The sequence below is a fragment of the Myotis myotis genome, unplaced genomic scaffold (assembly GCF_014108235.1).
Source record: "Myotis myotis isolate mMyoMyo1 unplaced genomic scaffold, mMyoMyo1.p scaffold_m19_p_8, whole genome shotgun sequence".
Taxonomy (NCBI): domain Eukaryota; kingdom Metazoa; phylum Chordata; class Mammalia; order Chiroptera; family Vespertilionidae; genus Myotis; species Myotis myotis.
The window spans coordinates 46745001-46769133 of NW_023416390.1; the positions used below are offsets into that span (position 1 = coordinate 46745001).

A 24133-nucleotide genomic window follows, 5' to 3' on the forward strand; every position below is an offset into this window, starting at 1 on the left:
TTCTTCTCTATGGTTCTGAATTATTGGATAATATTTCATATCTAATTTTTTTAATCTTCTCCATTTTAGGTTTTGTACAGTGTTAGAATACTGCGAAGGCAATGACTTGGATTTCTATCTGAAGCAACATAAATTAATGTCGGAGAAAGAAGCTAGGTCTATTGTAATGCAAATTGTAAATGCACTAAGATATCTCAATGAAATCAAACCCCCTATTATACATTATGATCTTAAGCCAGGTAATTAATAACATTGTCTAAATAAATTTTTAAGCTCTAAGGAGTATAATGTCATATTTATTAATTTACCTGAAAACATGCTTTTTGGTTTAGTTTGTAAATGTCAATAGAGTAGTAGAATTTAAAGTCTTTTTGTCATGTCACTTTTTAAAATTATATTTATTTCCCAAAAGTTAGCGTAAGTCATAAAGATGTTATTTATCTATGTATCATTAAAAGAACCTTCTATTTTTATTTTGTTCCTAGGAAACATCCTTCTGGTGGATGGAACAGCTTGTGGAGAAATCAAAATCACTGATTTTGGTCTGTCCAAGATCATGGATGACGATAGCTATGGTGTAGATGGAATGGACCTAACTTCCCAAGGGGCAGGCACTTACTGGTAAATATATTACTGAAAACATCAAAATTGTCTAGACTAGTCACAAGGCTTTTTATGAGAGTTTAGTTTTTCTTTCCATGTACCTTTGAGATTACTGTGCTGAGGGCACTGATGCTAAGTCTCTGAGTTGAGCGAGAGGCCATGTTCATCAGTCTTCTTGACTCATCTCAGCAAACTAGAGGGAGAAAGACTTAGCATTAGCAGGTGACTTTAGAACCTACCCAGAAACTCCTAATGTGGAGAATGTGTGGGTTTTTTCTATAATGTTAGAGTGACATTTATCATGAAAAAATACTTACATAAATATAACATCTCGACTGTTACAGGAAATAAGCAAAAAGCCCTCTCTGTAGAGGTTTTGTAGTTAAAGTTTTTATTGGAGATGGATGCTTTGTTGATCGTGGATGGGAGAAGTATTTGGCCTTTGGACTTGACTCTCACAAACACCTTTTATTGACTTCATTACATATAGATATAAGTCTAGATAGCACCATAGATTCACAGTCTAAATGAATGTCATTCCCTTCACAGTTACCTAGGTGTTAAAAAAAATTACTTCAGTGTGAATTGTCAAACTTACTGTCCAGTTCACCCAAGTGAAGAACGTAGATTATAAAATTTCAAAACAAACTTAGTTTTCAGAATAAATTAGTTGAGCAAAAGGAGGGACATTTTAATTGGAAGAAAGATAACTGTATTTAATTTTCTTGAACAGGATGGTGACTACAAACAGTCTTCACAGATAGCTTGGGCACATAATGACCAGTCCCATAAAACAGCACAGTTCTGTACGGACTTCACTTTTCATGAACAGGGATTAGTCGTGTTCATGCGTTCTTTTAAAGCCATTTTAAAGTTTTAAATTCTGCTTGTGGCATTTTCTAGGAATATGAATTAGATATGTCCTGAATTTTTTTCATACTTAAAGAAAATTATTCAAACTAGTAACCCCCTAAATAGTTGTATCCTCAGTTAGTAATCTTTAGACTTTTTTTTCTTTTAGCAGCAAGGCTTGCTTTTTCACAATAAAATCTTAGGGTCCTAATAAATAAAACCAATAAAAACAAGGCTTTTTGGTAGAACCCTATGGAAGACACTTGAAAACCATGTTCTAAATAATAGATCCTTTTTTTTCTGCAAAGACACCCAGTATATTGTTCCCCTCTCACTCTGGCTTCACTCATGTAGGGCAGGGCAGATAAGGAAATTTACCTCTATCAGGTAGACACGAGACAGGGAGGCTTGTATTTAGGAGGCTGTGCAGGAAAGAGATATAGTCATGATGGTTACCTGGGGAAGAAGCAAAGCTTCCCTAGAGGGAAGCAGAAAAGGTGCTCTCCACGTGAATTGGAGGGTTAGGGAAGGTATTCAAGATTGTCATATTCAAAAGCATAGGTGACAGAAAAGCAGTGTGGGCAGCTAAGTTAATTAATTGGCTTTCCCTAGCCCGTTTGAGGGGTGGAGAAGAAGAGTGAGCGCAGATGTTGGAAGTTTAAGTTGCTGCCGGATTACGATGGGTCTTGTGTTACAAACGAGATATGAGGTAGTATATACCTTGGCAGTTAGTAATGCTGAGGTTCTTTAAACAGAAGAGCCACCTGATCAGATGTGTGTTTTAGGAAGAGAACTGCCTACAGTTTGAATGCTGGTGAAGAGGGGCAGTGGGAGAGGATTTATTCTATTATTAGACACTTACCCAAATTACAGAGGTAGAAAAGGTAGTTCCTAGAAGAAACGGGCTTAGCAAACAAGTTCTAGAGGTAAAAGAAGGTCCTTTGGAGCTTGGGAGTGAAAGCTAATGGTAACATGCCTGGGGAGGAGGAAAGGAAAGAGAAATGAAGAGGGAAGGGAAAGTGCCTAGAACATTGTAATTTCTAATGATAATATATGTTATTGTACACTTTAGGATGTGTGTGTATCATACTTTATCTCAAAGTTGTATGTTTTGGCACTAGGGTCAGGTGATAAAAGGATTCAAAAACTTGATTGGTGATTTTCATTCATGAAGGTCCTAAGGTTTTATGTGGATAAAATTAGTTCTGAGATTTTACACTTAGATTTTAAATTACAGATTGTTAATAGTATCCTTTCCCTTTTTCTCCCCAAAAAACTATAGGTATTTACCTCCTGAGTGTTTTGTAGTTGGAAAAGAACCACCAAAAATTTCCAACAAGGTTGATGTGTGGTCAGTTGGAGTCATTTTCTTTCAGTGTCTTTATGGCAGAAAGGTAAGTTAAAGTATACCAGATGCAGCTGTACTATTTAGATAAGTGGAATTTTCCCCTTTTAAATACAAAGTTCATTAACTTAAAGTCAAAAGTCAATTTAAGTCCTTCCAAGAAAGCCAGGCTTCTTCTCTATTTCTTTCAATCCTTACCTGAGGATATTTTTCCATTGAGAATAGAAGGGGAGGAAGAGGAAAAGAGAAAGAAACATCGATGGGTTGCCTCCCGCACATGTCCTGATGTGGGCCGGGGATCGACCTGCAATCAAGGCATGTGTCCTTGACCAGAATCAAACGTGAGATCCTTAGTTCCACAGGCTGACACTCTAACCCAGGGGTCCTCAAACTTCATAAACGGGGCCAGTTCACTGTCCCTCAGACCGTTGGAGGGCCGGACTATAGTTTAAAAAACAACTATGAACAAATTCCTAGGCACACTGCACATATCTTATTTTGAAGTAAAAAAACAAAACGGGAACAAATACAATATTTGTATTTGCATGTGGCCCGCGGGCCGTAGTTTGAGGACCCCTGCTCTAACCACTGAGTAAAACCGGCTAGGGCTCTTCTCTATTTCTTCTAAAATTTCTGTGGATCAGGATTATTTTAACGTCGTAACAATTTTCTTGGCCTGCATTTTGCACACACACCTTTTTTTTTAACTGAAGGAAAAGAACTACATGTTAACAGTGCTAACATTGTTAAGGAATACTGGAGCCAAAACTCTTCATTATCCTCCATTCTCTCTCCCTCACTGCATGCACACACAGTTTGGCCTTGACATAGTTTCCTCAGGGAAATTTCACCAAACTTAAGTCTTAATATTTCCTAACCCTCTTTATTTTGAAGTCAGAACTACAAACTATTATAGATATTATCTAATCCCCATCCCATCTAGTCCCTTCATCAGTATGGAAAGAGAGTTTAATGAACTTGTCTGGAAATTGACTGCAAATTAGGAGGACCAAACCCAGAGCTATTTCATTTAAGTTAGTGTACTATGCTCAAAGTATTTTATTCAGTGGTCTTTCCACAGGCATTTCCACTACTTCATCTTTTTTCTAATCAAATTTCATTTTGTAAATATTAAGAATAAAGTTTTATGCCAAACCGGTTTGGCTCAGTGGATAGAGCGTCGGCCTGCAGACTCAAGGGTCCCAGGTTCGATTCCGGTCAAGGGCATGTACCTTGGTTGCGGGCACATTCCCTCTGGGGGGGCGTGCAGGAGGCAGCTAGTCGATGTTTCTATCTCTCTATCCTTCTCCCTTCTTCTCTGTAGAAAATCAATAAAATAAAAGTTTTAAATATCTTATGTTATTTTATCTTAATTACCTGTGTTGCAGTAGCATTATTTTATTTTGCTTATTCACAGTGTTTCAGCTATTTTGAGGATTGATTAATTAGGCTGTCTCGGCAGGTACAAATTATAACTTTGTTGCTATGAAAATGCATCCCAACTTCCATGTAACTGAGGGCAAGACTTTTTTAGAACACAAATCATTTGTATCTTGAGTATTCAATGATAATATCTGTTTAAATTTTTTGTGAGATAAATTTCTCAACGTTTTATTTTTAGCCATTTGGTCACAATCAATCTCAACAAGACATTCTTCAAGAAAATACAATATTAAAAGCCACAGAAGTTCAGTTCCCTGTAAAACCAGTTGTAAGCACTGAAGCCAAGGTAATAAATTTCATGTCATAAATTATGCTTAAAACAAAGTAATTACCACCACAGGAAAATCTGTCCAGGAGGTATAGAGTTGATCCTTGAACAATATGGGAAATTTGTAGGTGACTCACATAGCCTAGAAATATTGAAAAAATTTTTGAAAAAGTTAGGTATGTCATGAATACATAAAATATATGTACATGCTTTCTCAACTTTTCTCTTATTATAAGAGTATATTAAATATTATATATAACATACTAAATATGTCTTATTTGACTATTTAAGTCATTGATAAGACTTTCAGTCAAAAGTAATGTGAATTTTCAACTGCACTGGGGGTGATGTCCCTAGTCCCCATGTTATTCAAGGGCCGACTGATTAAGAAATAATAGAAGTATTATGTTGAGTCCTGGCAGTTGGTTGGAGCGTTGTCCTGTGCACTGGAGGGTCCCGGGTTCAATTCCCGGTCAGGGCTCATACAGTAGTTGTGGGTTCGATCCCCAGTCAGGGTGCGTACATAGCAAAAGTATTTCTCCAGAACTGTACCTCCTAAGTATCAGAGCTACTTGATCTCATGTTACTCTGCACTAGCTCTTGAAAAAGCCTGACCTCTTCTTTAGCTTTCTTGACATGTAGAAGTCTCTGAAGCTATAACAATGGCTTCCTAAAGTTCTTTTAAAAAAATCTTCACCTGGGGACATTTTCATTGATTTTTTTGGGGCGGGGGGCGGGGACGAAACAAACGTTTATCATCTTTCAGTTGCCAATCACATGCACCCCAACTGGGACTGGGGATGTGCCTTGAACAGAATCAAACCAACAACCTTTCGGTGTACAGGATGTCATTCCTACCAACTGAGCCAAATTAGCCAGGGCAGTACTAACCAGGTCCGACCCTGCTTAGTTTCCGAAATCAGGCGCATTCGGGTGGTATGGCCGTAGTCTAATCCATATATGTCTATGTGATAACATGAAATAGATATTTCTAATAGCAAAACTATGATGGTCCTTAATATCTTCCCACCTTCATCCTCTGGCCTTTCCCATTTTTACTCCTGCTTTGTTATGCTTATCCCAAAGTTTATTTCTCTGTGACTCCCTGTTGTAGTCTTCTTTTTAAAACCTGTGAAATTCCAAGACAAATACATGACATTCCCATTTCTTTCTGCTAGGCCATAAAATAATTCATAAACAGGAATTATATAGCTTCTATATTGTTAGAAGAGTGTAGATAAGCCCTGCTATATGTCCCTGATCAAGGTCATAATGGCCTTCGTAATTGTACTGGTTTTTGTGTTAATATTAGTAACTGTCCCATATTTCATTTTATCTATTACATCTTTTTTTAAATATATTTTTTATTGATTAAGATATTACATATGTGTCCTTATCCCCACATTACCCCCTACCCCCCCCCCTCCTGCTCATGCCCTCCCCCTCCCCCCCTGTTGTCCATGTCCATTGGTTAGGCCTATATGCCTGCATATAAGTCCTTTGGTTGATCTCTCCCCCTTACCCCCATCCTCCCCTACCTTCCCTCCAAGGCCTGACAGTCCAATCAATGCCTCTCCGTCTCTGGATCAGTCCTTGTTCATCAATTTATGTTGTTCATTATATTCCACAAATGAGTGAGATCATGTGGTATTTATCCCTTAAAGGATATCCTTCAGCATTTCATATAATGCTGGTTTGGTGGTGATGAACTCCTTTAGCTTTTCCTTATCTGTGAAGCTCTTTATCTGACCTTCAATTCTGAATGATAGCTTTGCAGGATAAAGTAATCTCGGTTGTAGGTTCTTGGCATTCATCACTTTGAATATTTCTTGCCACTCCCTTCTGGCCTGCAAAGTTTCTGTTGAGAAATCAGCTGACAGTCGTATGGGTATTCCCTTGTAGGTAACTAACTGTTTTAAGATTCTCTCTTTGTCTTTAGCCCTTGGCATTTTAATTATGATGTGTCTTGGTGTGGTCCTCTTTGGATTCCTTTTGTTTGGGGTTCTCTGCACTTCCTGGACTTGTAAGTCTATTTCTTTCATCAGGTAGGGGAAGTTTTCTGTCATTATTTCTTCAAATAGGCTTTCAGTATCTTGCTCTCTCTCTTCTTCTGGCACCCCGATAATTCAGATGTTGGTACGTTTGAAGTTGTCCCATAGGCTCCTTACTCTATCTTCATATTTTTGGATTCTTTTTTCATTTTGCTTTTCCGGTTGGGTGTTTTTTGCTTCTTCTTATTTCAGATCTTTGACTTGATTCTTGCGATCCTCTCGTCTGCTGTTGGATCTCTGTATATTATTCTTTATTTCAGTCGGTGTATGTTTAATTTCTGACTGGTCCTTTTCCATTTTTTTGGCATTCTCATTCAGATCCTTGAAGGTCTCACTAAGTTCCTCAGAGGTTCGTAGAAGATTCTTGAGTAACCTTATAACTGTGGTTCTGAACTCTGTCCTCCATTAGTTTGCTTTCCTCCATTTCTTTCATTTGTGACATGTTTCTTTGTCTTCGCATTTTTGGCTGACTGCGAGGACCCACTGTGTCTATAAGAAGAACTGCTGTGCTGGAGACACCCTTATGCGGTAGGACTTGCTTCAGTGGGGCTTTGGTGCTCACTGGGTCTGCTTCTTGAGTGTGTCCCTTATAGATGTGAGAAGTTGAAACCTAGTATCTGACCCGGAGTACCTGGCTCCTGGATCTCCAAGTCACCCACTGTGTGGGTCCACCCAGCAGGGGCACAGCAATATCAACAGGTTTCTCCTCTTTGTTTGGAGTTGGAAGTTTGGAGCTCTCTGATTCACTGCAGCTTGTTAGGCTGCAAAAGCGCAGGTGCCTCCTTTGTGCCGCTGAGCACAGCTTGGGAGGGGATTGTAAATTGAGTGGGACGGGGTCTCAGAGAGTCCCCAGGGCGGAGCAAACAGCAATGGTGTTGTCAGCAACTCCCGAGTGCCACGCGCCCCCACCACAACAATGATCCCAGCGAGCAGCTCTGTGAGAAAGTCACCCTCGCTTTCGGACCCGCTGCAAGATAGTCCCGTTTCTCCCGTAGGAGCCTGGGACCCCAGCGTCTCGCCGTAAATGAGTTCAGTATGTTTGAGAGCTTGTCCCCTTCCGATTGAAAAAAACCACACGCGCGCCTCCGTACCTCTGTTCTTGGCGCCTCTCCCCTCCTACTTGGTCTCAATGCGCTTTTTTCTTTCCTTCTAGTTGTAGAACTTCCACTCGGTCAGCTTTCCCGTGGTTCTGGATGATAGCTGTTTTGTCTTATAGTTGTGGTTTTAATGTTGTTGTGGGGGGCAGCACGTACAGGTTTGTACCTTATGCCGCCATCTTGGTTCCTCCTCTATTACATCTTTTTTAAAATTTATCAGTATTGTTGAAAGTATTACAGATGTCCTCTTTTTCTTCCCCAGTGACTCCCTCCACCCCGCCTTCCTCTAGATTGGTTAGTCTGTCCATTACATCTTTATTGGCTTTTTGCAAATCATTTGAATGACTTTTAGAAGATTGACAATTAAAAAGATAACTGACGTTCTTATTTTAAAACATGAGTTATTTTTGTAAGGTAAATATGGCTTCTTTTAAAAAAATTTTTGACGCCAGTATCCCTGATGAACATAGATGCTAAAATCTTCAAAATATTAGGGAATTGATTCCAGCAATACATTTAAAAGATCATACACCATGACCAAGTGGGATTTATTCCAGGGATACAAGGCTGGTATAATATTTGCAAATCAATCATATAAACAAAATGAAGGATAAAAAAATTACATGATCATATCAATAGACGCAGAAAAAGCATTTGACAAAACCCAACACCCTTTTTTGATCAAAACTCTCAGCAAAGTGGGAATAGAGGAATCATACCTCAACATAATAAAGAATATACATGACGACAAACCTATGGTCAACATCATACTCAATGGGCAAAAACTAAGTGTTTCCCCTAAGAACACTTAATGGGAAAAGCACCACTCTTATTCTACATAGTATCAGAAGTCCTAGCCACAGTGATCAAACAAGAAGAAAGGAGAAGGAAGTAAAATTATTATTTGCAGATGACATGATATTGTACATAAAAACCCTAAAGACTCCACCAAAAATCTACTCTCTCTTTTTTTTTGTTTTGTTTTTTTTTAATATATTTTATTGATTTTTTACAGAGAGGAAGGGAGAGAGAGAGAGAGTTAGAAACATCGATGAGAGAGAAACATCGATCAGCCGCCTCCTGCACATCTCCTACTAGGGATGTGCCCACAACCCAGATACATGCCCTTGACCGGAATTGAACCTAGGACCTTTCAGTCCGCAGGCCGACGCTCTATCCACTGAGCCAAACCGGTTTCAGCAAATCTACTCTCTTTAATAAATGAATTCAGCAAAGTAGCAGTTACAAAATCATTCAGAAATTGATGGCATTTTAATACACCAATAATGAACTCTCAGAAAGGGAAATTTAAAAAACAACCCCGTTTACCATTACAACAAAAAAATTAAGATATTTAGAAATAAACTTAACCAAGGAGGTAAAAACCAGTCGTCGGAAAGTAGACCCCAAATAGCCACAGCAATGTTGGAAAAAAGAACAAAGTTGGAGGGATCACAATACCATATATCAAACTATACTACAAAGCCACTGTAATAATAATAATAATAAAAAAAAAAGCCTGGTACTAGCACAAGAATAGGCATATAGATTAGTAGAACAGAACACAGGCCCCAGAAATCAACCCACATCCTATGGTCAATTAATATTTGATAAAGGAGGCAAGAACATACGATGGAGTAAAGACAGTCTCTTCAACAAATGGTCTTGGAAAAATTGGACAGGTACATGCAAAAAGATGAAACTAGACCACCAACTTACACCATACACAAGAATAAACTCAAAATGGATAAAAGATTTAAATGTAAGTCGTGAAACCATAAAAATCCTAAAAGAAAACATAGGCAGCAAAATCTCAGGCTTTTCACGATAAATCTTCTAGGGCAGTGGTCAGCAAACTGTGGCTCGTGAGCCACATGCGACTCTTTGGCCCCTTGAGTGTGGCTCTTCCACAAAATACTGACTTCTGCACATGGGCCATGAAGTTTCAATCGCACTGTACATGCGCACCTGCACGTGGTATTTTGTGGAAGAGCTACACTCAAGGGGCCAAAGAGCCGCATGTGGCTCGAGAGCTGCAGTTTGCCGATCACTGTGCTTGGGCAAGAGAAACAAAGGAAAAAAGTTTTAAAAAATGGAACTACATCAAACTAAAAAGCTACTGCACAGCAAGAGAAACCATCATCTGAATGAAAAGAACCCACTGTATGGGAGAACATATTTGGCAATAATACAGCTGATAAGGGGTTAATTTCCAAAATATATAAAGAACTCATACAACTCAACAAAAGGAAGACAAACAATCCAATTAAATAATGGGCTAAGAACCTAAGTAGACACTTCTCCAAAGTAGACATACTGATGGACAAGAGACATGAAAAAATGCCCAAAGTCACTGATCATCAGAGAGATACAAATTAAAATGACAGTGAGGTACTAACACCTGTCAAAATGGCTAAACAAATGACAAGTGCTGGTGAGGATGTGGAGAAAAGGGGACCCGTATGCACAGTTGGTGGAAATGCAGACTGGTACAGCCACTATGGAAAACAGTGGAGTTTCCTCAAAAAATCAAAAATGGAACTGCCACTTGACCCAACAACCGCACTTCTAGGAAAACAGCCGAAGAAACCCATACACCAATCAGAAAGAATATATGCACCCCTATATTCATAGCAGCATTATTTCCAATACCTAAGGTTTCGAAACAGTAGATGAATGGATAAAGCTGTGGTACATTTACACAATGGCATACTATGCAGCTGTAAAAAAGAGGGATCTCCTACCCTTTGAAACAGCATGGATGGACCTGGAGATCATGTTAAATGAAATAAGCCAGTCAGAGAAAGACAAATATCACATGATCTCACTTATTAGTGGAAGCTAATGAACAAAATAAATTGACCAACAAAATAAGTCCATGGGGATGGAACAGACTGACATATCTCAGAGGGGAGAGGGGGACAGGAAGAGAGAAATCAAAGAACTTATATATTTACTAGAGGCCTAGTGCACGAAATTCGTGCACTAGAGGGCAGGGGGGGGTCCCTCAGCCCAGCCTGCGCCCTCTTGCAGTCCGGGACCCCTCAGGAGATATCCACCTGCCGCCTTAGGCAGGAGAGGCTCCCGTCACTGCCGCAATGCTCACCAGCCATGAGCCCAGCTTCTGGCTGAGCAGCGCTCCCCCTGTGGGAGCGCACTGACCACCAGGCGACAGCTCCTGCATTGAGGGTCTGCCCCCTGGTGGTCAGTGTGCATCATAGTGACCGGTTGTTCCCCTGTTCGGTCTATTTGTATATTAGGGTTTTATTGTATAGGACAGTGATGGCGAACCTATGACACACGTGTCAGAGGTGACACGCGAACTCATTTTTTTGGTTGATTTTTCTTTGTTAAATGGCATTTAAATATATAAAATAAATATCAAAAATATAAGTCTTTGTTTTACTATGGTTGCAAATATCAAAAAATTTCTATATGTGACACGGCACCAGACTTAAGTTAGGGTTTTTCAAAATGCTGACACGCCGAGCTCAAAAGGTTCGCCATCACTGATATAGGATATGCATAGCCCATGGACACAGACAGTAGTGTGGTGAAGGCCTGGGGGAAGAAGTAGGGACTGGACAGAGGAGGGTAAAGGGGTTATGGGGGACATTTATAATACTGTCAACAATAAAAATATATAAGTGAAAAAATTTTTAAAATATCTTGGTGTTAGTATCTAAATTTTGTCTCCTGTTTATCACAGCATCAGTGAGAATAGAAACTAAATGAATGTAACAATGCAGGATCCATGTATTTACATTTTTAATAGTAACAAGAATGAGTGTAGTGTGACTATAGTGTGCCAAAAAGAAGTCCCATTCACCACCTCTGGCTCTTTATAGGTGCCACAGTCACCCTTTTGGTACCAGGGGAAAAGCACATTATTTTTGCTTGTTTCGTAACCTTTTGTCCTTACAGAATACACCTTTGCCAAGTACCTCTACTGACCTCATTTAGGCATCTTAAGCATATTTACTCCTCGTATACTTTTTAACCTGGCTATTGGTAGTTTTTCATCCTTTTAAACTCTGTCTTCAACATAATCACTCTTCATTTCTTTTTTCTATATCTTAATCATTTTCAGAGTGGTCTCTGAAACTTTTTTTGTTAAAGACTTAAAAAGATAAGATCTAAGGGATCAGAAAGACTTTTGATAAAATGTTAGTATGCTAACCATGGTATGAGAAGAGCTAGATTTGTTTTTAGAGAAAAAATTACTTCCAATGACTTTCAAAACAAAGAACAGGCAAAATTGTTCCATTTAAGTTGAAGTTTGATCACATTAAAAAGTATGTTATAGTTTTCTTATTAATGGTTTATTTCATGGCAAGCTATAGGGTACTGTCTAGCCCAGTGATGGCGAACCTTTTGAGCTCGGCGTGTCAGCATTTTGAAAAACCCTAACTTAACTCTGGTGCTGTGTCACATATAGAAATTTTTTGATATTTGCAACCATAGTAAAACAAAGACTTATATTTTTGATATTTATTTTATATATTTAAATGCCATTTAACAAAGAAAAATCAACCAAAAAAATGAGTTCGCGTGTCACCTCTGACACGCATGTCATAGGTTTGCCATCACTGGTCTAGTGTCAGCAATAAGAAAGGGAAAGAATTATCAATTATCACTTAAGAATGTTTTATCTGTTGTAAAAAAATGCACAAATCTCAAATATAATACTGGGTGAAAGAAGCCACATAAAAGAGAACATAATCTGTGGTTTCACTTACATGAAGGTCAAAACAGCAGAACTCAACTACAGTGTTAAAAGTTAGGGTGGAAGTTACCCAGGTGGGTTGTAGGCAGAGCCCATGCTTAAACAGGCAGGAAGAAACTCAGATGATTTTGGTTAAATTATTTTATCTGGTTGCCAGTTACATTGATATATTCACTTTGTACTGTATACTTAGAGTTTTGTGTTGTTTTTTTTAAAGAAGCTCTTCTCAAGGACAGGATACATAAAACCAGTCTGAGTAAGGGAAAAGATAGTGATTCTATTCCACTTTTAGCTTTTTCAAAAGTTGCTGATGCTCAACGTTAACCTATGAAACAAAAACCTCAATGGAAGTGTTCCTTCATGTAAAGAAAGTCTTTATGCTCAATAGGAAAAAAAAATAATATGGTTAAAACTAAACTGACAGAGAGTGAGAGGATTATTTTAGCAGAAGATAAATTCTAGAAATAAGTGTGCAGAATTTGTAATTACAAATGCAGCTTTCCATATCTAACATAATATTAGAAGTCCTAGCTAGAGCAATTAGGCAGAAATAGAAATAAAAGGCATCCAAAATCAAAAAGGAAGAAATAATTTACAGATGATATTATATAGTTAACCCTTGAACAACACGGGTTCAAACTGTACCAGTCCACTTATACACAGATTTTTCAGTTAACCCACACAGTTCAAATCGAATTAAAGGTCAATGGGTCATTGGGAATTGCATATGCAGAGGGCCAAATTAAGTTACATGTGGATTTTGACTGCTGGGAGTTGTCACCCCTAACCCTTTGTTGTTCAGGGGTCACCTGTATACTGAAAACCTTAAAAACATCACCAAAAAACTGTTAGAACTAATCTACAAATTCAGTAAAGTTGCAGGATGCAAACTCAATATATAAAAATCTGTTGCATTTCTATACACAAACTATCAGAAAGAGAAATTAAGAAAATAAGCCCATTTGCATCTTAAAGAGTAGAATACCTAGAGGTGAATTTAACCAACAAGTTGATAGATTTATACATTGAAAACTGTAAGATGTTAATGGAAGAAATTAAAGAAATACAAATATATGGAAAGATAGTCCTAACTCATGGGTTGGAAGAACTGATATTATGAAAATGTCTGTACTACCTAAAGCAATCTACAGATTCCTGTAATCCCTACCAAAATTCCAATGGTATTTTTCATAGAACTAGAACAAACAATTACAAGATTTGTGTGGAACCACAAAAGACCCAGAATAGCCAAAGCGTCTTGAGAAAGAACAACAAAGCTGGAGGCATCATGCTCCCTGATTGCAAACTACAATATAACCGTAGTAATCCAGACAGTATGGTACTGGCATAACAACAGACACAACGGTCAGTGGAACAGAATTGAGAGCCCAGAAATAAACCTACACATATATGGTCAATTATTTTATGAACAGGAGTCAAAAATATGCAATGGGGTAAAGACAGTCTCTTCAATAAATAATGTCAGGAAAACTGAGCCACTTATACCATAAACAAAAATTTACTCAAAATGGATGAAAGATTTAAAGGTGTAAAGATCTGAAACACAAAACTCCTAAAAGAAAATATAGCTAGTAAGCTTTTGACCTCCATCTTGGTGAGGAATTTTTGGATTTGACACCAAAAGCAAAGGCGACAAAAACAAGTGCAGTACTAACGCTTCTGCACAGCAAAGGAAACCATCAACAAGATGAAAAGGCAGAGACTTGAACAGATCTCTACCAGTGTTCAAAACAGCATTCACAATAGCAAAAAGGTGGAAACAACCCAATATCAATCAACAGGTGAATGGATAAACAGAATGTTGTATATACATGCAGTTGAATATTACTTAATTTAAAAAGGGACAAAATTCTGATGCATGCTGCAAGTATGGATGACTCTTAAACATTGTGCTAAGCGAAATAAGCCAGATACAAAAGGACAAATATTGTGTGATTCCACTTATATTCTAGGTACTTATATATAGATATTTAGGATAGCCAAATCATAAACAAGACAGAACAGTGGTTTCCAAAAGTTAGGGGAGGAAGAAATCAGTAGTTACTATTTAATGGTTATAGTAAAAGTTTCAGTTTGAGATGATGAAAAAGCTGCCTTAAATGTGTCCATTCTTCTCTGGAATTTAGTTGTTTGATACTTAGAAGAGGAAAGATTTTAATTGCTGACTTTTTTTTTTAAGGCCTTTATACGACGCTGTTTGGCATACCGAAAAGAAGATCGATTTGATGTGCACCAACTGGCAAATGACCCGTACCTTCTCCCACACATGAGAAGATCAAACTCTTCAGGAAACTTACACATGGCTGGGCTGACAGCATCCCCCACACCCCCTGCTTCAAGCATAATGACTTACTGACTTTCCTCCAAAATTGGCATGACACCTTTGAATTGCTTCCAGGTGCACACTTGAGTTTAAGAGCATTTGAGTGTTTTTTTGTTACTTTCTTTTTTACACAGGACATGATTGAGAACTGTTCGCAAGCTGAAGTTCTTTGTGGCGTCGTTTGTATGAGAAAGGATCATGGACAGTGAATAAATGTACACTTCTGACTATAAATAACCTTGAGACGTGAAGGGTGACTGCCTGTTGCACAGAAACGGGAATACCATGTTCAGACAGAAGAAAAATGATTTGTTTGGGGAAACACTGTAAATAGCGTTTATAATACTTAAATACATTTGGTTGTTACTAAAGAGTTCTAATATGAAGGGTAGTTTTTCATTATTTAAAAACACTTGGAAAAAATGAGAAGTATTTCTAACACAAGAACTACAGTGCCTGGATACATTCTTCAGCATTTGGCAGTTAATCTGCCGAGACCAAAGTAAGACCTGAATGACAGTGACAGTTGTGTTTTATAGATAGAATGTGAGAGTTAGAATCTTTGGACAAGGTTAGACTTTGTCATTTGCCTGTTCTGGCTTTTACCACATTGTACCTCGAAATCACATGTCCTTTTTTTTCACTGGTTATGTTAAAGGGAGAGCTATTATTCCTAGATACTTTACACCTTTGACAAAATGAGCTGCTCATTTTAAAATCAGTTGAATTCACTAAATTGTAATATCTCCAGTGTTTTCAACATGTTAGAAGTAACATATTTTTGTTTTGATACCAGGCCTTGTTCATTAAAACAAATGACAGTATGTAACCAAATGCAGACCAGTTCTATGCAGGATAATGATAAATTCCCTTCTAGCTCTATTGTAAATTGTTGTACATATGTCATATTTCAATTACCAAGTTTCAGCAGCTTATTCTTGTACAAATGTTTAAAAATATGGCTTTTCTAATTGGATATTGTATTTTTTTTAAGTCTTGAAGGCGCTTTAATTGCTGCTAAATGATGTTGCTTCTTTGCTAAAAAAAATCGAATGACCTCCTTAAAAAGGTGCAAATTGACTGTACATCATAGAGGCATATTAAAAGCAGGCATTCATTAACAATCAAGGCATGTAAAATGATCCATGTTGGACATACAGAGTTCTCTAAATCAGTTTCTTGGGTTCTAGGGCTGTGGAGCACATAGATACTAGATTTATACATTGTTCATGGTTATTCTACATTTCTAGAAGGTTCTTATCAGCAAGGTGGGATGATGGTCCCATAAACAAGTTTCTTGTGGTTTATACAGATTTGTTAAAATGTGAACATTTTCTAACTGCCTGGTATGGTAGAAGCCATTTTTCAGGATGTTGTATTTTACTCCTGTAAAAATTATTCCTTTATTGTTATATTCATAATGCTGATACATGTAAGTTGTCCATGTTGCTGAAAAAGGAGGCTCTACTTACTTTACCACAGATTCTCCTTAATATTGTACAGTTAGACTGTGGCTGTTATTTCTGATATTGCAAGCCATTTTGTTTTTCCATTGTACATACACACATTGTCTCTTTAAAATGCTGCTGAAATTGTAGAGAATGTAGCCAAACTGGTAATAAACAATGACAGTTAAAATGTAAAGACTATGAATATTGCATTTAAGGGAGCTTTCAAGATTTAGAATATTGGCTCTGACTTGGCTCCTTAAGAATCAGCTGAATAAATTCTTTAAGTATACTTCAAGACAAGTATAAAGTGTTTCAAGCTGTTAAAGTGAACCTAATAACCATTATCACGGTTAATTCTGGGTGGGTAACAGCACTATCAGGAGTGGCTAGGGGCTGTACCTGCTCCTCTGTAGCTTAAGATAAAAATCCTATAAGAGCCCTAACCGGTTTGGCTCAGTGGATAGAGCGACAGCCTGCAGACTGAAAGGTCCCAGGTTCAATTCCAGTCAAGGGCATGTACCTTGTTTGCAGGCACATCCCCAGTGGGGGGTGTGCAGGAGGCAGCTGATGGATGTTTCTCACTCTCTATTCCTCTCCCTTCCTCTCTGTAAAAAATCGATAAAATATATTTTTTTAAAAAATCCTATAAGAAATATTGACGTGGTCATGAAATGTTAACATTGACTGAGTGCCTTAGGTGCTGCCCACAAATTTTTTCTATTTTGTTATTTTCATCATTCTGAATCATAAAGTACTATGTTCATATAGTAACTTATTTGAAGTTCTGAATTGAAGGAAAATGCCCATTTTTGTTTAAAATTTTGGTGAGATATTAAGTGGATGTATAAATCTAACATGAGGTTGATTTGAATAAGTAGTGTAGCCCAAGATCACTGCTTTACCATCATTTCCAAATGAATGAAAGTGGCTGATAGTCTCAAAATGCAGAAAAGGAGGGAAATGAGTCAACTTATAAACTGTCTCTTCCTCCTAAAGTTTTCCCAAACAAATGCTGTAGATTTCAGATAATATGCCAGTAACCCAGTAGATACAAGATGGCTAATTGAGCCAAATTGAATACTGTTATCTTCACAAAGGAAATTGCTATCTATCACTAAGTGATTTCCATCACTCTGGCAATCTTCAGCTCTAGTATCTTCTGAAGCTTAAACTGTTCTGGTTTCCTGAGTTCACTCCTCAGAATTAAAGCGTGACTTATATTCCTAAGACAACAGCGAGGTCCTCTCCCTTAGCTATCTTATAAGCCTATTTCCTATAAGAGTCAGCACTGTTGCAAGGTAAAATGCAGTTTTTGCAGATAATTTTTAAATCTTTTTCTGATACGAAGCAGTTTCAGTGTGTACACATTGCGGGAAAATGAGTGCAGAAACTACCCTAATAACTCACTAAATCAAGAACTGGGTAGATACTGGGTTGTCACAATTTTTAAAAAATCTCTATTTTTGTCCATCCCCTTCTAAAAAAAACCAAAAAACTCTCAGTTTAAATGGTACATAAAATATGAACAAATACCTCATTACATGAAGCTAAAGTGGTGGAGAGTTTCAGTGAAAAATTTAAAGAGGATATTGTGCATTTTGCTATTCATTGTTACTTACTAAACGTAATGTCATCAGATGTTACTACCTATTGTAATGCAGACTGTCCAGTCCTTTAGGTTGTTACTTTCAGAATTGAATTACATTGCTGTTTCATTTGTGTGTGAAAAAGCTTTATACCTTTAAACCACATTTGCAGGTCTTTCTCTAATCCCACCTAAATTTTGACATGTTATCTGATAAAATTTCCTCACAAATATACTAAAATTTAACGTTCTGAAGGCATTTCAAACGTGTTTTATCGGCTAGTTTATAACAGGTTATTAGGATTCTCGTTCCTGGGAACTCTACAACAGTTCTAGAATATATATAATTTGTCAATTTCAATGTTCTTTCCTAGAACATACATCTCTACTTGCCTTTCCTTAATTTCCCTTCCCTCCCCTCCCCCTTTTTTGAGCATTGCCCCCACACACACACCCTGAGAATTCTTTAGTGTTTGGGAAAGATTTGAGTAAATATATGTAGACCAACTTCAAGAATTTACATAGAACCAGGGAAGAACTTAATAGAATTATTTTTAGTTAGAAATCCTCACTCCTTTAAAATACTAGGGATGTAGATTACCTATGATTGTTTGAAGAAAGTCAACTTACAAAGAAGAAAACTATAAAATAGAAAACAAAATGATAAGTACATGTCTCTCAATAATTATTTTAAATGGACTAAATTCTTCAGTCAAAAGAATGAATTTTTTAAAAAGACATTTATGCTGCCTACAAGAGACTGACTTCAGATGTAAGGCCATACAGACTAAAAATGAAGGTATGGAAAAAGATACTCTATTCAAATGTGACGGGGGAATGCTGGGGTAGCACTCATATCAGACAAATAGACTTTAAAACAAAGATTATAATAAGAGACAAAAAAGGGCATTACATTGTAATAAGGGAGTCAATCCAACAAGAAGATATATTTGTAAATATGCTCTTGTCATTGGAACACCTAAATATATAAAGCAAATATTAAAAGACCTAAAAGGAAGAAATAGCAATACAATAATAGTAGGGGACTTTACTACATGCTCTCATCAATAGATCATCCAGACAGAAAATACGGAAATCAGCCTTTTATTACATTAAACCAGATGGACTTATATACAGAACACTCTATGAGCAACAGAACACATTCTTAAGTGCACGTGGAATTCTCTTATCGATCATATAGTAGGCCATAAAACAGTGGTTCTCAACCTTGGCTGCACATTAGAATCACCTGGTAATCTTTTTAAAATCCTGATTTCTGGGCCTCATCCTCTGGAAATTGTTTCTTTGTTATTAATGTGGCCCCACCCCATAACAAAGAAACAGAATTCCCAGAGGATGAGGCCCAGAAATCAGGATTTTAAAAAGATTCCCAGATGATTCTAATGTGCAGCGAAGGTTGAGAACCACTGCCATAAAACAAGTCAATAAATTTAAGAAAATTGAAATAAAAACAAGCATCTTTTCTGACCATAATGCATGAAACAAAATCAATTATAAGAAAAAATGAAAATTCACAAATAATGTACTGATTAAACAACATGCTAAGAACAGCGAATGGGTCAAAGAAGAAAAGAAAAGAGAAATTGAAAATACCTGAGATAAATGATAATTGAACCACAACATTCCAAAACTAATGGGATGTAGCAAAAGCAGTTCTGAGAGGGATGTTCAGAAATAGCAATAAATGATTATATATAAAAATAAATAAAACTATCAAATAAAAACGTAACTACACCACAAGAAACAAAAAAACAAATGAAGCCCAGGAAGGAAATAAAGATCAGAGCAGAAATAGAGACTAAAAAGACAATAGAAAAGGTGAAAGTAAGAGCTGGTTCTTTGAAAAGATAAACAATTGACAAATCTTAAGTTAGACTCAGAAAATGAGAGGGCCAAGTAAATAAAAGTAAGAAGGGAGATATAACTGATATCACAGAAATACAAAGGACCACAAGAGACTCTTCTGGACAAATTTGACAACCTACAAGGAATGGTAAAATTCCTAGAAGCATACAACCTACAAAGACTGAATCATGAAGAAATAGAAAATCTGAACGAACAAATTTCTAGTAGGGAGACAGAATCAGTAATCAAACACCTTCCAATAAGCAAAAGTCTAAACAAGACTGCTTCCCTGGTGAATTCTACAACCTTTGAAGAGGAATTAATAGCAATTCTCAAACTCTTCAAACAAATAGAAGGGAACACTTCCAAACTCATTTTACAAGGTCAGCATTAGCCTCATACCAAAACCAGTCAAGAAAAGAAAATTAGGGAGAAACTAAGATGGCGGCATAGGTAAACACCAGAGATTGCTGCCTTGCACATCCACTTCAAAAATACAACTAAAAGACGGAACGGACACCATCCAGAACCACAGGAAGGCTGGCTGAGTGGGAAGTCTACAACTAGAAGGAAAGAGAAAAGCATACCGAGACTCAGAGGAGGTGCAATGTGGAAGTAAAATGCGGAGGTGCATGTGGAGAGGGCCGGCAGCTGAGGTCACGATTGTCTTTTTCAATTGGGAGGGAGTCTCAGGCTCTGAGCTCCAGTTCTGGGCGAGTCTCTGGGGACACAGACTCATACGGGAGAAACGGGACTGTCTGGCATCAGTCGGAACTCGAGGGCAGCTTTCTCTCGGAGGCACACGCAGCGATTGCCGGGGCCTCTGAGGACAGGACTGAGAGCAGCCATACTGCTCGCTCCGCCCACCCAGTTGATACCCTGGGACCCTGCCCCACCCAAGCTGTGCACAGAGGCTTTTGCATATGAAAGGCCCGGCCCTTTGTAATCTGAAAATTACTTCACAAACTGCAGCTGCCCCAAGGCCCCAGGGCAACTTGCATTGTTTTACAGCTGGCTTCTACTAGGTAGCCTCAGGCAGAGGCTAGATTAGCACCTCCTTAGATCCAAGAGCCAGTGTACCTAGTGGTCAGAGTGGGACCATCCAATTACAACTCCTCAGATCCATAAGGGACACACTCAGGGGGCAGACTCAGTGAGCACCAAAGCCCCACTGAAGCAAGTCTTGCCCCATACGGGTGTCTTCAGCACAGAAGTTCTCCCACCATAGACACAGCTGATTCTCACAGCCAGTTGGCCTGGAGGTCAAATCCTCCCAGTGTTACCTACAACAATCAAGGCTTAACTACAACAAGACTGTGCACAAAGACCACAAGGGGGTGCACCAAGAGTGTCTACCTCAGGTAATTGGGGAGGCTGAGCCACTGGGCCCTATAGGACACTTAGCACAGAAAGCCACTCTATCAACACAGCGAAGCATAAAATATGCCGAGACAAAGAAACAGGACACAAATGACAGAAATGGAGGAAAGCAAACTACTGGATATAGAGTTCAAAACCACACTTTTGAGGTTTTTCAAGAATTTTCTAGAAACCGCGGATAAACTTAATGAGACCCTCAAGAAATCTAGTGAGACCCTCGATGTTATGATAAAGGACCAACTAGAAATTAAGCATTCACTGACTGAAATAAAGAATATACAGATTCCCAACAGCAGACCAGGGATCGCAAGAATCAAGTCAAAGATTTGAAATACGAAGAAGCAAAAAACACCCAACCGGAAAAGAAAAAAGAATCCAAAAATATGAAGATAGTGTAAGAAGCCTCTGGGACAGCTTCAAGTGTACCAACATCCGGATTATAGGGGTGCCAGAAGATGAGAGAGAGCAAGATATTGAAAACCTATTTGAAGAAATAATGACAGAAAACTTCCGCTACCTGGTGAAAGATATAGACTTACAAGTCCAGGAAGCACAGAGAACCCCCAAAAAAAGGAATCCAAAGAGGACCACACCAAGACACATTATAATTAAAATGCCAAGAGCAAAAGACAAAGAGAGAATCTTAAAAGCAGCAAGAGAAAGAAAGTCAGTTACCTACAAGGGAGTACCCATACGACTGTCAGCTGATTTCTCAACAGAAACTTTGCAGGCCAGAAGGGAGTGGCAAGAAATATTCAAAGTGCCCTAATCTGTTTGTCTCAGTGGATAGAGCATCAGCCTGTGGACTCAAGGGTCCCAGGTTCGATTCCGGTCAAGGGCATGTACCTTGGTTGCGGGCACATCCCCAGTGGGAGGTGTGCAGGAGGCAGCTGATCAGTGTTTCTCTCTCATTGATGTTTCTAACTCTCTATCCCTCTCCCTTCCTCTCTGTAAAAAATCAATAAAATATATTTTTTTAAAAAATATTCAAAGTGATGAATACCAAGAACCTACAACCAAGATTACTTTATCCAACAAAGCTATCATTCAGAATTGAAGGTCAGATAAAGAGCTTCACAGATAAGGAAAAGCTAAAGGTATTCATCACCACCAAACCAGTATTATATGAAATGCTGAAAGGTATCCTTTAAGAAGAGGAAGAAGAAGAAAAAGGTAAAGATACAAATTATGAACAAAAAATACGCATCTATCAACAAGTGAATCTAAAAATTAAGTGAATAAATAATCTGATGAACAGAATGAACTGGTGATTATAATAGAATCAGGGACATAGAAAGGGAATGGACTGACTATTCTTGGGGGGGGACAGGGGGTGGGGGATGCGGGAAGAGACTGGACAAAAATCGTGCACCTATGGATGAGGACAGTGGGTGGGGAGTGAGAGCGGAGATGGGGTGGGAACTGGGAGGAGGGGAGTTATGGGGGGAAAAAAGAAGAACAAATGTAATAATCTGAACAATAAAGATTTAATTAAAAAAATAATAAATAAATAAGGGGGAAAAAAAGAAAATTATAGGCCAATATTCCCAGTAAATATAAATGCAAAAATCCTCAACAAAATATTAGCAAAACAAACACAACAATATATTGAAAGGATCACACACCAATGAGCAAGTGGGATTTACTCCAGGGATATAGGATGGTTCACAATCCACAAGTCAATGTGATAACACTGCATTAACAAAATGAAGGATAAAAATATGAGCATCTTAATAGATGCAAAAAAAAAAAAGCACTTGTCCAAATTCAACATCCATTTATGGTTTTTTAAAAAAACACACATCAAAGTGGGTATAGAGAGAACGTACTGCAACATAATAAAAGCCACATATAACAAGCTCCAGCTACCATCCTATTCAATAATGAAAAGCTAAAAGATTTTCCTCTAAAATCGGGAACAAGACAAAGATGCCCATTCACCACTTTTATTCAGCATAGTATTGCAATTCCTAGCCAGAACAAGTGGACAAGAAAAAGAAATAAAAGGCATCCAAATAAGAAGAAAGAAGTAAAACTGTCATCGAAAACCCTAAAGACACCACCAAAAACTGTTAGAACCAATCAACAAAATCTTCCAAGTTACAGAATACAAATCAATATACAAAAATGTGTTGCATTTCTATACACTCAGAGAAATTAAGAAAAAATTTCCGTTTATAGTTGCATCCAAAAGAGTAAAATGCCTTAGAGTAAATTTAACCAAGGAGATTGACAGACCTGAAAACTATACGATGTTAATGAAAGAAATTAAACACAAATATATGGAAAGATAGTCCATGCTCACGGATTGGAAGAACTGATATTAAAATGTCTATACTACCCAAAGCAATCTACAGATTCAATATAATCCCTACCAAAATTCCTGTGGCATTTTTCACAAAACTAGAACAAACAATCCTAAAATTCTTATGGAACCACGAAAGTTCCAGAATAACCAAAGCAAACTTGAGAAAGAATAAAGCTGGAGGCATCATGTTCCCTGATTTCAAACTATATTACAACTTTAGTAATCAAAGCAGTATGGTATTGGCATAAAAACAGACACATAGCCCTAGCCGGTTTTGCTCAGTGGATAGAACGCCAGCCTTCAGACTGAAGGGTCCCAGGTTTGCTTCTGGTCAAGGGCACATGCCCAGGTTGCAGGCTCAATCCCCAATAGGGAGTGTGTAGGAGGCAGCCAATCAATTATTCTCTTTCATCATTAATGTGTCTATCTCTCCCTCTCACTTCCTGTCTAAAATCAATAAAAATATATTTTTTAAAATATCAGACACATAGATCAATGGAAAGAATTGAAAGCCCCCAAATAAACCCACACATATATGGTCAATTAATTTATGACAAAGGAGTCAAAACTAGACCACGAGGAAAGGACAGTGCGTTCAATAAATGGTATTGGGAAAACAGCAGTCACATGCAAAGGAATAAAACTGGACCACTAACTCATACCATACACAAAAATGAACTCTTAAGTGAATGAAAGACTTGAACTTAAAATCTGAAGCAGGCGGTTAGCTTCTTGACATCAGTCTTGGTGAGAATTTTTTTGATTTGATGCCAAAAGAAAGGCAACAAATGCAAAAATAAACAAGCGAGACGAT

At 37.9% G+C, this 24133-nt stretch overlaps 1 protein-coding gene and 1 long non-coding RNA gene across 2 annotated transcripts in view; one reads left to right on the top strand and one right to left on the bottom strand.

The window, feature by feature from the left end:
- The window catches only part of TLK1 (tousled like kinase 1), a 160271-nt gene extending 143898 nt beyond the window's left edge, over positions 1–16373 (top strand). The window contains exons 17-21 of the mRNA XM_036318543.1: positions 70–239; positions 486–621; positions 2738–2849; positions 4422–4529; positions 14586–16373. Of these exons, the coding sequence (XP_036174436.1) occupies positions 70–239; positions 486–621; positions 2738–2849; positions 4422–4529; positions 14586–14762 (703 nt within the window). The 3' untranslated portion in view covers positions 14763–16373. The remainder of the gene's footprint in view (positions 1–69; positions 240–485; positions 622–2737; positions 2850–4421; positions 4530–14585) is intronic.
- On the bottom strand, positions 618–5888 carry LOC118661033. The gene is made up of 3 exons (XR_004969118.1): positions 4576–5888; positions 921–1156; positions 618–796 (listed from the first exon to the last, which is right to left on the bottom strand). It is a non-coding gene; the product is annotated as an uncharacterized LOC118661033 (long non-coding RNA).
- Positions 16374–24133: the final 7760 nt, after the last annotated feature.